The following is a 13,043-nucleotide window of genomic DNA, read 5'->3' on the forward strand; positions in this document are numbered from 1 at the left end:
GGAATATAAAAATAAATTTTTGTGTTTGCTACATCGCCTGTTGCAGGGGACGCGCAGAGTTGGACCACCATTCGCAATAAGTGACGACTGAACCGGCGCACAAAGTAAGTCAACCACCACATTGTTCATGATTGTTTAATTCAATATTTGAGCATAAAATGGCTCGAAACTCTCAGTTGATGTGGTTCCCATTAAAATGCCCCACACAGTCTAACTTTGAAAACTAGTCGTTCGCAGTTAATATCTCGGACAATAAAGATAAAAGAACCGTCAGAAGTTCAAGCCATTGCGACAGACTTCAGGGAATTAAAAGATGTCACTAAAATGGTTCATTCTAGTGAAGTGTGTAGAGTACAAAGTAATTCCCCATCTGTGATGCGGAGAAACTCGGCCATTGTGGGTTTATTTACTGAGCAAATGTGACGTTAGGGGAATACGTCGGAAGCCTCGAAAGAGGCCTTGAGGGCTTGCGCCCCCAGATGACGTTCGGATGGCCTCAGACTTGCCAGACGGGGCGACAGGTGGCTCCGAGTTCACACAGCAGGACGTGGGTGTTGGAAGCCTGCTCTCTGAACACACCAAGGCTGAGATGATACACACGGGGAGGTGCTCGGCCGTATGCTACGATCTGGAACTGCCAACGTTTCCCTCCTGGGGGGCGGGGGGTTAGAAAAAGAGCTGAAGTTCACATGTTCTACCGAGTGAATCTTAAAAGTCCGACCTCTCGTCAAGGATCAGAAGTCTCAGACAGCATCCTCCGCCAGGTCGTATCAGCTCGGGTCCAAGTTGTGGTGGCGCCGACGTAGCGCAGCCTTTCTCTGACCGGAATCATTCAGCTGTCACCAGGTCAGCGCTCCCGCCCGCTTGGCCTCGCCCTGCCTGTCTCATGCCCGTTTTTCTCTTTTTCCCAATATCCTCATTTTCCGGTGAGGACGACATTCTGTTTCCGATGTCAACCGTAGCTATCAGCAGAATTACTCATTTGTCAAATACGAGTTGTGGCCGCCTGCCAGGTAGGGTTCATGGAGTCTAAGCATAACCGCAATGAAAAAATTGCCGTGCTTGGCCAACTCGGTCATCAACGGGTTTTGAATGCGAGCGTGAACGCTTGTCTCCATGTGTCCTACGACCTCAATGGAACCCGCCTCTCACCCAGAGTTGAAGAATCTCTCATTTTGCCCCAGAAGCTAAAAAAGAAATTCCACAGAAACTCGAAAGCTCCCCCAGGAATCTCCGCTTTTCTCTTGAACGTGTTTTTTCCTTCAGTGCTTACAAAAACATTCCTCTCCTCCTGTTCCCATCTTTTGTTTTTGGCTTCTGCGCCTCTCGAGGTCTCCTTTGGCGCAACAGCATTGGCCGCTTAGTCACCGTGTTCAGCTGCATATGGGTGTGTGGTACTCTCCATTTCCAACGTTCCCCTGAGCAAGATGTTCGAATATCACAGCAAAACAGTGTGCTGTATCTTACGGGAGGAAAAAAAGTGTACCTTATCTCGGAAGATCTTATGTGGTTCATATGAGAATATTAAGTCTTCAATTATCTCGTAATGCGGGCCTTGAGGAGCAGCCGTCCTTTTATCGAATCACGGGAAGACGGCCAAAGTCATCCTACTTCCTGCAATTTTCAACCCTTAATTCGTTTTGGTCGCATTTTCAGTCATAAAAGACTCAACTCAGTGGCCACGTGAGATCGGGTAACCCGAGCACCACTTTGATATTGAGCGAGGGGATGGCTAGCAGCGTTTATGCATGTAAACATGTTGCCTGCTCGCTGCACGGAAAGGCGTGGGTAGATATCCAAATGAAGACCCCCTCATCAGGAGGGAATTTTTACATGGTGGTGAAGCGACACACCTTTGTTATTGCAGAGTGGTGCAGAGCATATCAAATTTACGTCAAAGGGATTCTCCGTCACGGCTTCTGGCTTTTTTTTTTTTTTTTTTTTTTCCCCGACTGGATAACATCGAAAATACAACAAATGTGAGGCATTGATGGGGAGATGCGGGGGAAAAAAGAGGAAGCTGTTAACGCTCCCCTTCGCTGCTATCGTCACCCCGAAGAGGACCAATGGGAGGACTCGGACTCCCCCAGAGCTCCTCCCCCTCCCCACGCTGCTTTATATGAGCCTCGCCACTGCGCTCAGTCCCAGTGCACAATGTGCTGCCAGAGAGTCAGAGTAGAGACGCTCACAAAGGGAGGGGGAGAACGTAAGGGTGGTTTTCAGAGCAACTTCATCTGAAAGCTTCTTCTGCTCCTGTCTGCAGAGACCTCGTCTCTCTGTTTGGACTTTCTCTATCCAAGTGACTGTACAAAAGGGGCTCAAGCGAAGACTGACTTGCCCCTGCAGCAAGGATGGGCTGCACCACAGGGCCCCTTGCGTGCCAGCCGCAAGAGAGCCAGTCCTTAGAAGCCGGAAGTGCCAAAGTCCCGGAGGTGCTCTCCTCCTTGGAGCGTCTGTCCCAGGCTACGGGGGGTATGGAGAAGTCTTGGTACCGCTGCATCTTCCCCTTTGGAATCATCTCCTTGGTGATCGGGGCAGCAGGAACGGGGGTTACCTACGCTTACAACGACTTGCCCCAAACCAAGGTGGTGTCTCTGGTGCTTCTGGTCTCCGGGCTGTTGCTTCTGCTGATGGCCACCGCTTGCTGGAGCGTCCACAAGAGGAAGAGGAGGAAAAAGAAAGAAGGAGGCTCCTTTGCTTCGGAGCAGTGTCCGCTGTGAAGCGTACGCGAGGAGAGGGGGAAAGTGTTGTCGGAACTTCCGAAGCGGAGGTTGGAAAGCTGACTGAAAAAGCTAGCACTCCACCTCCGGCGTATGCCTTCGTTCCTCTCTTCTCCCAGCTTTGGGGGCGGCCAATGTACAGACGTTCCGGATCTGTTTAGTCTGGACCGTTTTGGATTGGCAAGGAGCGATACACCGTGTCTCACATAGTGTTTTATCATCAAGCAGGTGTCCAGTGTCAAAACAACCTCCAAGGAGACGAAGCAAATATGTACGGCACACCGCGTGCATATTTACGCGCACTGGCAGAGCTCCCTCGCTATGCAGAAGCGCCGCCAAAGTCACTGCTGGCGTCACCGGCCGCGTCAGTCGCGGCATTCCTCCCGCCCCGGAACAGGTGACTCTCCGAAAGGGCCCGAAGACGGCAACCCGATACTCGGGGCCCAAAGAGCAGCGCACCCACGTCAGCGGACGGCGTCACTCCCTCGTCCTGTGACACCGCAGCAATGTGTCGGGGGGGCTTTTTTATGCAACGGGAGAGTGGAACTTGAGTCGGCGAAGATCTCCATGGTGGCATCAAATCGGAGTCCTCAAAATGAAAGACTCCGGGACCTTCTTACAGAGGAACACCAATATTTACACAAGCAAAGCCCCCAAATGGGCGATGACGGGGATCTCTGTGCGGGGTACCTCAACTCCGCACAAGTCAGGCCAGGATTACTGAAGGACACATGCCATAACTGGGACCCTGTCTGATCCCGCTCAGCCAGAAGCCCCTCCCGCTTCGTGCCTTGACCAAGCACACATGGAAAAAGGCTCTTGTCACATTCGTATGTTTCCATATGAACTCATGCCCTCGCGCTCAACCTCGTGCTCCTTTCCCAGGCAGCACTTTTTCGTCCATCTCCCATTACACGACCCGCTAATCGTTTTCACAGCTGAAAATGATTATTAGACACTCAGTGAAACGGAGCAAACTAGCGAGTCAATGTAGCATTGTCGAGGGAACTTGTGTCCCGGGGTTGTCGTCTTTAACTCGCTGTTCCAAACTCGTGACCATCGGTGAGTTGTGAATGCAAATTGATATGGAACTTTTTTTTTTTTCCATTTGATGAATGTGAATGCTGACTTCACAATGAAACGCTACCTCTTATAGGATTCAGATGTGTAGCGTGATTAACAAAGCAAGACATAATCCAGCCAAAACATCCAAATTATAATATTGAAATAAGAAAATGTATGAAGTGGCCACCATTTTGTATTTTGTGGTCACAAATTAGCATTTTTATGAGCACGTTGGATCTGTATTGTGACCAAAATTAATTTTCTTAATGTCTTGTCCAAAGTCCAATGTTCTGAATGTATGTAAGATTAAGATTGATGCCCTGCCCCCACCTTACTCTCGAAAATAACTTAACTCGCCGATCAAATGTGTCTATGCATCCAGAAGTAGCAGATACAACAACACTTAATGCCAAAGTCAACCCCAACTGGGAGGAAAATGACATATCGCTGGCCTGGGAAAATAAGGGATTCAATGGCGTGTCTGAAGGGTTGAATTGAAATCAGGCCCCATGAGACCATTTAATCAATAAGTTTTAATTCAACTCAAAAAGGATCAGTGAGATGTAAGTGTTGTAATTTGTTCTTTGTTTTTCTGGCAGTCTGGATGCACTTTGGCTTCTCTCACAAGTCAGTCTTGGTACTACAACGGATGTCATGTGAGGTCTCCCATTTTAAAAATCGGGTTCAATGTTAACAATCAAGAGTGTATCCTGTGAAGTAATGAATTCTAAACCCTCGCTGGTGTGGTATCGAATCATGCGGTTGGGAAGAATTTGGAAGTGTCGACAGACCAGTGACCAGATATTGTAGGTTTTTTGTTTTCCCTTCTGCCTTTAAATATGAAAACTAAGGGAAATTCTACCTCTGTGCAAGGTCGGGCAACTTTGTAGTGCTGTACTTTTGCCTCAAGGACGACAATGTTTTCTGCTTTTGCTGTTGGTGGAGATGTGTATTGGTCCTGTACATGCAACAACTTTATATTTGTATTGTATATTTCTATGTAGATGTACATTTTACAATGGTGTAAATAAATGGTGAACAATAAATAAATGTCTTTGATTTGATTTTATTTTTTTTTTTGTTATGCCGCCAGGAAAATTTTACTGGAAAACAGCTGCGTGTGAGTGCGAATGTGTGTGACGTTTATGTTTGAACAAAGTGGGTGTGGAGGCTAACGGGGCCATGGAGCACATGTGGTGGAAGCGGTTGGTTGCTTTGCAAGCCTCAGCACAGATGACAGGAAACAAGATGTGGGAGCATCTCATCCGCCTGTCCATCTCCGCTGCTTTCTGTGCACTTGGCAGTCAACCATCTTTGATTTCATAGAATTTAGAAAGAAATGTTGTTCATAAATCAATTACAGTAAATGTTTTTATTCTCTGGTAGTAATTATTTTTAACTGTGGTTAAACCTTCTGTTTCCCCTGAGCCTTTTACTGGTCACTTTGTGTTTTATTGAGTGTACTGGATTGGAGTTTCCATGGAAACAGCCACGTTACGAATGTCCCAGCCTCTGCTCCAGCTGAGGTCATTGAGTTACAAAACAATTGGATCGCAAAACACAGTTTGGAATAATTCCCTTTGTATTTTGGAAAAAAAAAATAATGTTAAAATCCACTTGAATCCACCAGGTCATTGGAAAAATTCTAATCTGAAAAAACACATAATTAAGGTCCATTTTCTTTTTCTCCTGATATAGTTTTGCATTTTAAGTTGATCATGTTTTAGTAGTTATGTCCTGATACTCTTGTAAGAATTTAATATTGCGGCTGCAGTTATTTCTTTTTTTTTTCTTTTGGGTACGATCATCTTGTACAATGTCTTGTTTGAACACGATTCTTTCAATAGAGTAGTTAAAAAAAAAGTTAAAGATTTACTTTATCCCTCTGGTGATTGTGTCTGTCTCTTTAAATGCCGTACCTTTAAATTGTACGTTATTATCCACAACTACATATCCCATAATCCTCAATACGATCCTCAATGGGTGTTCTTGATAATCAGGTCAACCAATGCCACGCCCTCGTTGGCGAGCGCGTACTTCGAATTGCAACCATTTTATCCAATTGCGTCGTGGTGTTCTGATGTTTATAAAACTCCGGCCAATAAGAGCGGCCTTGGCTGACTCCAGCCAATGGTGGCGGACTTCAGCACAACCAATCAGATCAAATGTAGTGTTTAAACAGTCGACGCGGGCGGTGCTCAGAGAGCTTCGGGGCGTGCCGAGCAAGTCGGGACTTATGGTTGGATTTGAATTCAGCCAGCATTTTCAAACATTAGTAGTTTGTGTTGCTCCAACTTGGAAAAGCGAGGGAGTCATTTGACGACAAGCTTCCCCATAAAGATAGTTTTAAATTTGCACGTGTTTCGGTGTATCTAACACTAGTTTAAATCGCTGCTACAAAGATCGCCGGTGGGAAGATTCAAGATACTGTACATTGAGTACAATTGCAATGAAAGCCGGTGGTAAGTCTTTTTGTTTTCCTCTTAAATAATCTCTTATTGATGCAAATGTTGTAACTAATACATGTGAAGGACTTCCATACAATATTACTATTGCAATACTTATTACCGAGTTAGCATGGCTAGCTCTGCATACAGGCTAAATAGTGTATATTAACGCGCTATTAGCCTCAGTATTTCTGTGAAACATGACTATTACGTTTTTAAATTATCAAAAAGTATACTGCGAATGTTGAATTTTGAGAAATTTTAGCGTATATTTAAAGTTTACCCCAGTTGCGCCGCAGGAGGGAAATTTGAGCGCTCACTTGGGTTGACTTGTTGAGCTCACCAGCGCGTTCCGATCCACTCTAGTCAGTAAAGGATGTTTTCTTTCCATATTTTTTTAAATGTTATTTTCAGTATTGAATATAAGTTGGTGGTTTAATGAGTTGACACAGATTTAATACTCCAATTGTTAAATCTACTTTTGAACGTGGGGGGAATGACGTCAAGGCGAGAAAATGCCTACTTCTTCCCATGCAATTTTTTAGTATGATAAAATGGCACAATGAAGACAATTGAAGAAAATTGAAAACTAAACATTAGCACAGCTAAAATATGCAGAAACTGACATTAAGACGGAGTGCAATAATATGTATAATATTTGTGAATCTGAATTTTTAATGAGTTTTCCTAGTCTGTGACAGACTGTTTTAAAATAAAAACCCAATACATGTTCTGACTTTCCACTGCCTTGTTTTGTCATCAGTCCACTGCCATTGCCCAAAATGCTACTCCGTCCCGGTTCGAAAGAGGGTCCGCCTGCGCACGCCAACCATCACTTTGTTGAGTCTACCCAAGGAGGTCCTTCTCTGTGTGTTCCAGTGCCTCCCTGCTGAAGACCTGCCATCTGTCAGGGCTGTGAGTCACCATTTTCATCATTAGTAACATAGACACACAATTGACAAGTCTACACCACTTTTCACAAGCACACGCTTCGCCGTGCCCCCCTGCATTTATTCGGCTTGAGCGTCTTTAGTTTTTGTGGCTGTGTTGACTAAATGAAGCGCTCTCTGTTGCAGGTTCACTCTCAGTTTCGTGACATTGTTGACAACCACGCCAGTGTTTGGGCCCGAACCAGCTTCAGAGATTCTTGGCCATCCCCTAAAAATTTGTGGTTATTTGAAAGGTAAAAAAAATATTTATATCAATCAGTATGTTTCTTCATGCTTTTTTTTCTTGGCCTAACAAATATTTGTTTCACAGAGCTGCTGAAAAAGGGAATTTTGAAGCTGCCATCAAGTTAGGGATCGCTTACTTGTACAACGAAGGACGTAAGTAAAATTTATATTTCCTCATCTACTGCAGAATCTTTAAAACACATGCAAGGTGATCTGTTCCATTACAGTCAACTTGAAATATTATTTTACCCATTCTGGGCCCAATTATTCTTACTGTCACCCTAAAAAAATTCCAAGAATGATAGTTTGCACTTTAACTGAAATCTTCTGGCCAAATGTGCCTCAACTCAAGCTCAACCTTCCCCGTAAAATAGCGCTGCTGAGCGACGAGGGTCGCGCCGACGTGTGCGGGCGTAAAGCGTCGCACTTCTTCAGCCTGGCCGAGAGCCTGCGTTCCCCTGCCGCCGACCCGTTCAGCTGGCTGTTTATCAGGCCGCCGTGGTCGCCCACCGGCAGCTGCTGCAAGGCGGTCGTCTTTGAGCACCTCAAGGCTGAGTGTGACAACAAGGTGGGCTGCCATAAAATTGTAGACAGGGTTGTTTGTTTTTGTTTTTTGTTTTTCTCAAAAGCTTACAATGTGTCGCTAATTTTTCCCATCTTTCATTTCCTAGGAAAAGAAGGGTCACTTGTTGCATTGCTTGGCAAGAATCTTGCAGTTATTTGAGGTGAGTCTCACCTAGATCCGGGTGTGGTCAGCGTTGTACTTTTAATTTTTTGGAGTGATACTCATTGCTTTTCCTACCTTCGTCTAGGAGGATGACAAACATGCTGAAGCCATATCCATGTTGGAAGAGTCTTCACGTTCAGGTTGTTTGCAGAGCTGCTTTCTTGTGTGGGAGCACAACCGCAAAGATGCTGTAAGTTCAATATTTCCACTATCCTGGCACTGAACTTTGGGGGTTTCAAAGTTGATTAAAAATACCTGAAAAAATGTAAATATTTGATTTGAGAGGGTCAAGTTTTGTTTACAAATGAGATAGCTTACCTGTGACTGGTGGAACCATTTTGAATATTTTTAAGCTTATTTCCTCCCTCCCTCTCACTCCCCCAGTGAACTAAACAGATGACATTTTTTGTGACTTGCAGATGTCAGATCCCGGCAGGTACCTCCAGTGTATTCGAACCCTCCGGGATTGCGCTGCAAAAGGATGCTGGGAGGCGCAGGTTAGTTTGTGTCCAATACACGTGATACAATTAATTTTCAATGTTATGTGTCTAACAGCTTGCCTCTGTCCTTGCAGCTCTCCCTGGCCAAAGTGTGCAGCAGTGGCAATCCACTGGGCTTGGAGGCTAAAGCCTGCGCAGACTTGGTGTCTCAACTTTTTAACACCTCCCAGCAGGCCGAACAGCACGGCAGTGACGCTATCCTCAGGCGGGGCATTAAAGACACCATGAGGTAAGCGCAATTCCTCGGCGGTAACGCTATCCTTCCGCTGGCTCCTCACCCTTTTTTGTCTCTCTGCAGGTACATTCTGGTGGACTGGCTGGTGGAGGTGACCACCATGAAGGACTTTTCCAGCCTGATGCTGCACGTGACCGTCGGCTGCGTGGACCGCTACTTGGCGCTGCGCTCCGTCCCCAGGGTTCGCCTTCAGCTGCTGGGGATTGCCTGCATGGTGGTTTGTACACGGTAAGAATAATCGTTTTCAGGTTACTGCGTATTGGAGGGAGGTGGATTTTCTTTTAGATTTGAGATTTTTTTCTCTTTTGTAGCTATATCAGTAAGGATATTCTTACCATAAGAGAAGCGGTGTGGCTCACGGACAACACCTACAAGTATGAGGACCTGGTCCGAATGATGGGAGAGGTCGTCGCTGTGCTGGAGGGGAAAATTAGGGTGAGTCTAACTACAAAAAAAAATTGTTTTTGTCCAAATAAAAACAATCTAGCCATTTTACTGCCTGTTGTTTTAATAAGACCCAATGCATGCTTTTATTTAATTGGTTTATCAAACACAGACACACAGGTGTACCTAATAAAGTGGTTTGCAAGTCTGTAAAGGATGGACTATGTTTCTTATTCCGTGTGGTCCACCTCAGAGCCCTACGCTGCTGGACTACGGCGAGGTGCTACTGTCCCTCCTCCCCACGGCGGGACGGACCGCTCACCTCTTCAGCTACATCTGCGAGCTGTCCTTGCTCCACACGGCCCTGACGGCGAGGTCCGCCAAGATGGCCTGCGCCGTGCTGCTGCTCACGAGAGCGCTGCATCACTACGGTAAAGAGCAGCCGCCCGGGCCGAGAGCCGCCGTTTGAATCCGATGATTGATTGGTTTTATTTTTGACAAACGCAGCTCCCGTCTGGCCCAGTCAGTTGGTGGATTACACCGGCTTCTCCAAGCAAGACCTCACTCAGCTCGCCGTGCTGCTTTATGTCAAGTGGTAAGCCGCTGTCGACGAGCACAATCGACCACTATTATGCAGCCCCGCTTCACACACATGTTGAATCCTGCTATTCACCGGTTTCACAACAACCTATAATTTGCGTCGTTGCCGAGGAAACTGTCCACCTTGATGGATTTTTATTTTGTGTTTAAAAAGTGGTTTGGTTACATCTCTGGTAAAAGCGTCTCTTGTAGGCACAATTATTGTAGATGGATGTCGAATGTATAGGGCTCAAAAGTTAAAATGTGGAATTGAAACGTGTGCCTCCCCCTCCATTTTTTTCTCCAGTTTCAATCAAGATGCTCCGACAGACTACAGACACGTGTCTCTGACTGGCGTGAAGCAGCGCTTCGAAGATGACCTCTACCAGCACATCAGCAGGGAAAAAGTACAGGCACCTTTACGGTCTCTTCTGTCTCCAAAATGATGGCTATTTATAAACCAATTTTTTTTTTTTTGCTTTCCAAGGTGATGGATTACAAGGAGCTGTGTCATATTCTTGAGATTCCTGAAGTGGAACCTCAGTTGGAGCCTCCCAGTCCCACTGGCCCAACAGCAGAAATCCATGTCTTCCTTGCCTCACCTACCAGTACCAGTAAAAAGTAATGCACACAAAAATATTTACTTGAAATGTTGTAGTTTTATTTTTTGTTTGTTTTCCCTCTTCACACACACAGACAAAAAAAAAAAATGAATGAATGAGTCACAAAATGACAAATCCTCCTTCTGGCTGTGCTCATTTAGCTTGCATCCTACAAGTTTCCACCTCACAACAGACGTGAACTGTTTAGTCCAGAAGGGGTTTGTTTGTTGGATCCATCTGTGAGACAATCTAATGACTCACCCCAACCTCTCATCTTCTCCCTAGGAGCCGCAATGCTGGCACGCAGACAGACAGAGGCAGCCGAGTGACCACGCCCACCGCAGAGCTGTCCAATCAGGAGCAGAGTTTGCTGGGAGACATCCTGGACTGGAGTCTGGACACAACCTCCTCTGGCTACGAGGGTGACCACGAGGAGAGCGAGTGGGAGAAAGATGGAGATTGTGAGTGTGGAAATGTGACCCCCCCCCACCTGCTCGTGATGAATCAGTTCCGTTCACTGTTTAAATCCTATGACGTCTTTCTCTTGTTGACAGTTTCCATGATACCCATCGATATGGATGCCATCCCAGACACCAGTCAAGAGAATTGCAGAGCGCTGTCCAGCGACGAAGAGGATGAAAGCGACCAGGCCCGCCTCCCCAAAGAACCCCGCAGCCTTTTCTTTTCCAGGGACCTTCAAAGTTCAGGCTACTCGTCGGTGCCGAGTGTCAGCTCGACGTCTTCGTCCTGCTCCCCCTCTTCCTCTTCTCTTGTCCCGTGCTCGCTCAAAACTTTTGCCGCTTACCCCAACCAGGCCGCCTCGGCTCATTCCCAGCCGGGCTTTCGCCTTTTGGTCCCCATGCAAAGGCCTCGGGGCCACTCCAGCAAACAAGTGAAGCGGAAGAACTCTGCGGCGCACAGTGGAGGTGAGGTGGAGAGGGAAGAGGAAAAAGAGGAAGAGGCGGAAGATGAGCAGTATTCAGCCAATGTGGGCTTCCGGATTCTGTAGACAGCAACTGTTTCAGGATGCACGAAAATGCATTTTAGGTTTATCATGAAATGTCACGATTCGAGAATAGTGTATGTAAAAATGGCTTTTAATTGAAACGAAACTATCCCAATTTGGACCAAAGGCATTAGTATTAAGAACAGATCTTATTCTGGGTGAGAAACACAGAGTGATGAACTCTCATTATTATCATAGATATATTATTGGATATATTGGTAAAAAGGGAAAACCCATAAAAAGAAGCTCATTGCACATTAATGTAAAATTAATAGATTTAATATTAAATCTAATAATATTAGAATGTAAAAAACACTTGGCACAAAATAACTCAATGGTCGCAACTTGATGTGGATGGAATTAAGTCATAATTGCAGTAAATATTTGTAAGGCAAAAAAAGCCGTCATCAGCGGTAAATATAAAACGAATAAGTATTGCGGTAAGTGAGTGGGCCGCCTTCTCTGAACCATTGAGAGCTTAATCTTACGTTGTTGTTTTTTCCCTATCACTAATGACGCTAAATGTAAAATCTTGGCAGCACTGATGATCACGCAGTACGTTTCATTTTTGTTTACAGGAAGAAAAAAACATTTGAAACCTCTAGTTGTCTTTTATGAAACTACCGACGTACCTCAGGACCTGTTTTTGGTTTTTTTTACAGTGGATAGTTGTAAACTGTGAGGGGACCCTAACTTCGGTTATTTGGGGTTTTGTCCGTTTTTCAAATGCACTGTCCTTACAAGATCATCTTGTATTTGCCAAGCCACTGAACAAGCTGTGTGCCAAAGGTACTGTTGTTATTTTAGTTTAAAAAAAAAAAAAAATGTGAATCTCAACATGTGCTCTTCAGTCATCAGTGCAGCACACTAAAAAGACACTGCCGAGGTCTCCACATTCAGTGTTATTTATTTTTTTATTTTTCCCCCCAAGCTCTGCCTCTCGTGATAATTAAGTCTGGCATTTAGTTTTTTATTTTATGTTTATTTTTCTAACATTCCAGACTGAATGCAAGTGGATTATCATTTGATGCTCCGGTTTAACATCATTTTACATGGCTGCGTTGTCGTGGAAAATAGATCGGACAGGTTCAGAAATTCATTTTTTTTATATGATAGTTGACTGAACATTCATATTATGATATCAATATGAATAACATCAGTTGTTGGACTGGTTCTCGCCTGTGTTTTCTGAAATGTACTGTACTTTTGTGCACAGTATGTGAAGAACAAATGTGCTACTACTACTTGAGAATGTGCTTGAAACAAATTTGTTCGTTCACACGTTAGGTAGTATTTTTCTACCATACAGTACACAGCTGTGATGTTTTTGAATGTTAGTTTTTTTTTTTAAATAAATCATGGATTGTGAAACTTGGTTATTGAACCTATTGCATTCTAAATTGAGAATGAAATCAAATGGTTGTTGATTTAGAAAGTGACTATCTGCGTCGCACACTGGTTATGTATTGAATTGATGTTTTTCAATTATAGTGATGTATTTGTCGGTGACGTCACAAACAACCAATCCGTAATCTGGGTTGGAACGATGAAGTCATGTGACACCGGCGATTCCACAGTGGGTCACGTGGTGTGTTTTGTTGAC

General features: G+C 44.9%; 2 protein-coding genes across 2 annotated transcripts; both read left to right on the top strand.

Annotated features, from left to right (window-relative positions):
- Positions 1 to 110: 110 nt before the first annotated feature.
- Positions 111 to 4,835, top strand: LOC125983929 (transmembrane protein 100). The gene has a single exon (XM_049745656.2). It carries the CDS (start codon positions 2,352 to 2,354, stop codon positions 2,718 to 2,720), a length of 369 nt encoding a protein of 122 aa, XP_049601613.1. The 5' UTR covers positions 111 to 2,351; the 3' UTR covers positions 2,721 to 4,835.
- A 127-nt stretch (positions 4,836 to 4,962) lies between these two features.
- Positions 4,963 to 12,815, top strand: ccnf (cyclin F). The gene is made up of 17 exons (XM_049745461.1): positions 4,963 to 6,247; positions 6,996 to 7,147; positions 7,309 to 7,415; positions 7,493 to 7,560; positions 7,782 to 7,975; positions 8,079 to 8,132; positions 8,220 to 8,324; positions 8,554 to 8,631; positions 8,709 to 8,863; positions 8,933 to 9,097; positions 9,181 to 9,304; positions 9,507 to 9,684; positions 9,761 to 9,848; positions 10,140 to 10,239; positions 10,320 to 10,453; positions 10,720 to 10,895; positions 10,989 to 12,815. Exons 1-17 carry the CDS (start codon positions 6,235 to 6,237, stop codon positions 11,441 to 11,443), a joined length of 2,346 nt encoding a protein of 781 aa, XP_049601418.1. The 5' UTR covers positions 4,963 to 6,234; the 3' UTR covers positions 11,444 to 12,815.
- The last annotated feature ends 228 nt before the right edge of the window (positions 12,816 to 13,043 follow it).

This window comes from Syngnathus scovelli, chromosome 16 (assembly GCF_024217435.2).
Source record: "Syngnathus scovelli strain Florida chromosome 16, RoL_Ssco_1.2, whole genome shotgun sequence".
Taxonomy (NCBI): Eukaryota; Metazoa; Chordata; class Actinopteri; order Syngnathiformes; family Syngnathidae; genus Syngnathus; species Syngnathus scovelli.

Coding starts and splice junctions, on each gene's coding strand:
- LOC125983929 (XM_049745656.2), top strand. CDS start 2,352: ATGGGCTGCACCACAGGGCCCCTTGCGTGCCAGCCGCAAGAGAGCCAG.
- ccnf (XM_049745461.1), top strand. Junction 8,632..8,708: donor AAGGATGCTGGGAGGCGCAG/GTTAGTTTGTGT, acceptor CTGTCCTTGCAG/CTCTCCCTGGCCAAAGTGTG. Junction 9,098..9,180: donor TGCATGGTGGTTTGTACACG/GTAAGAATAATC, acceptor TCTCTTTTGTAG/CTATATCAGTAAGGATATTC.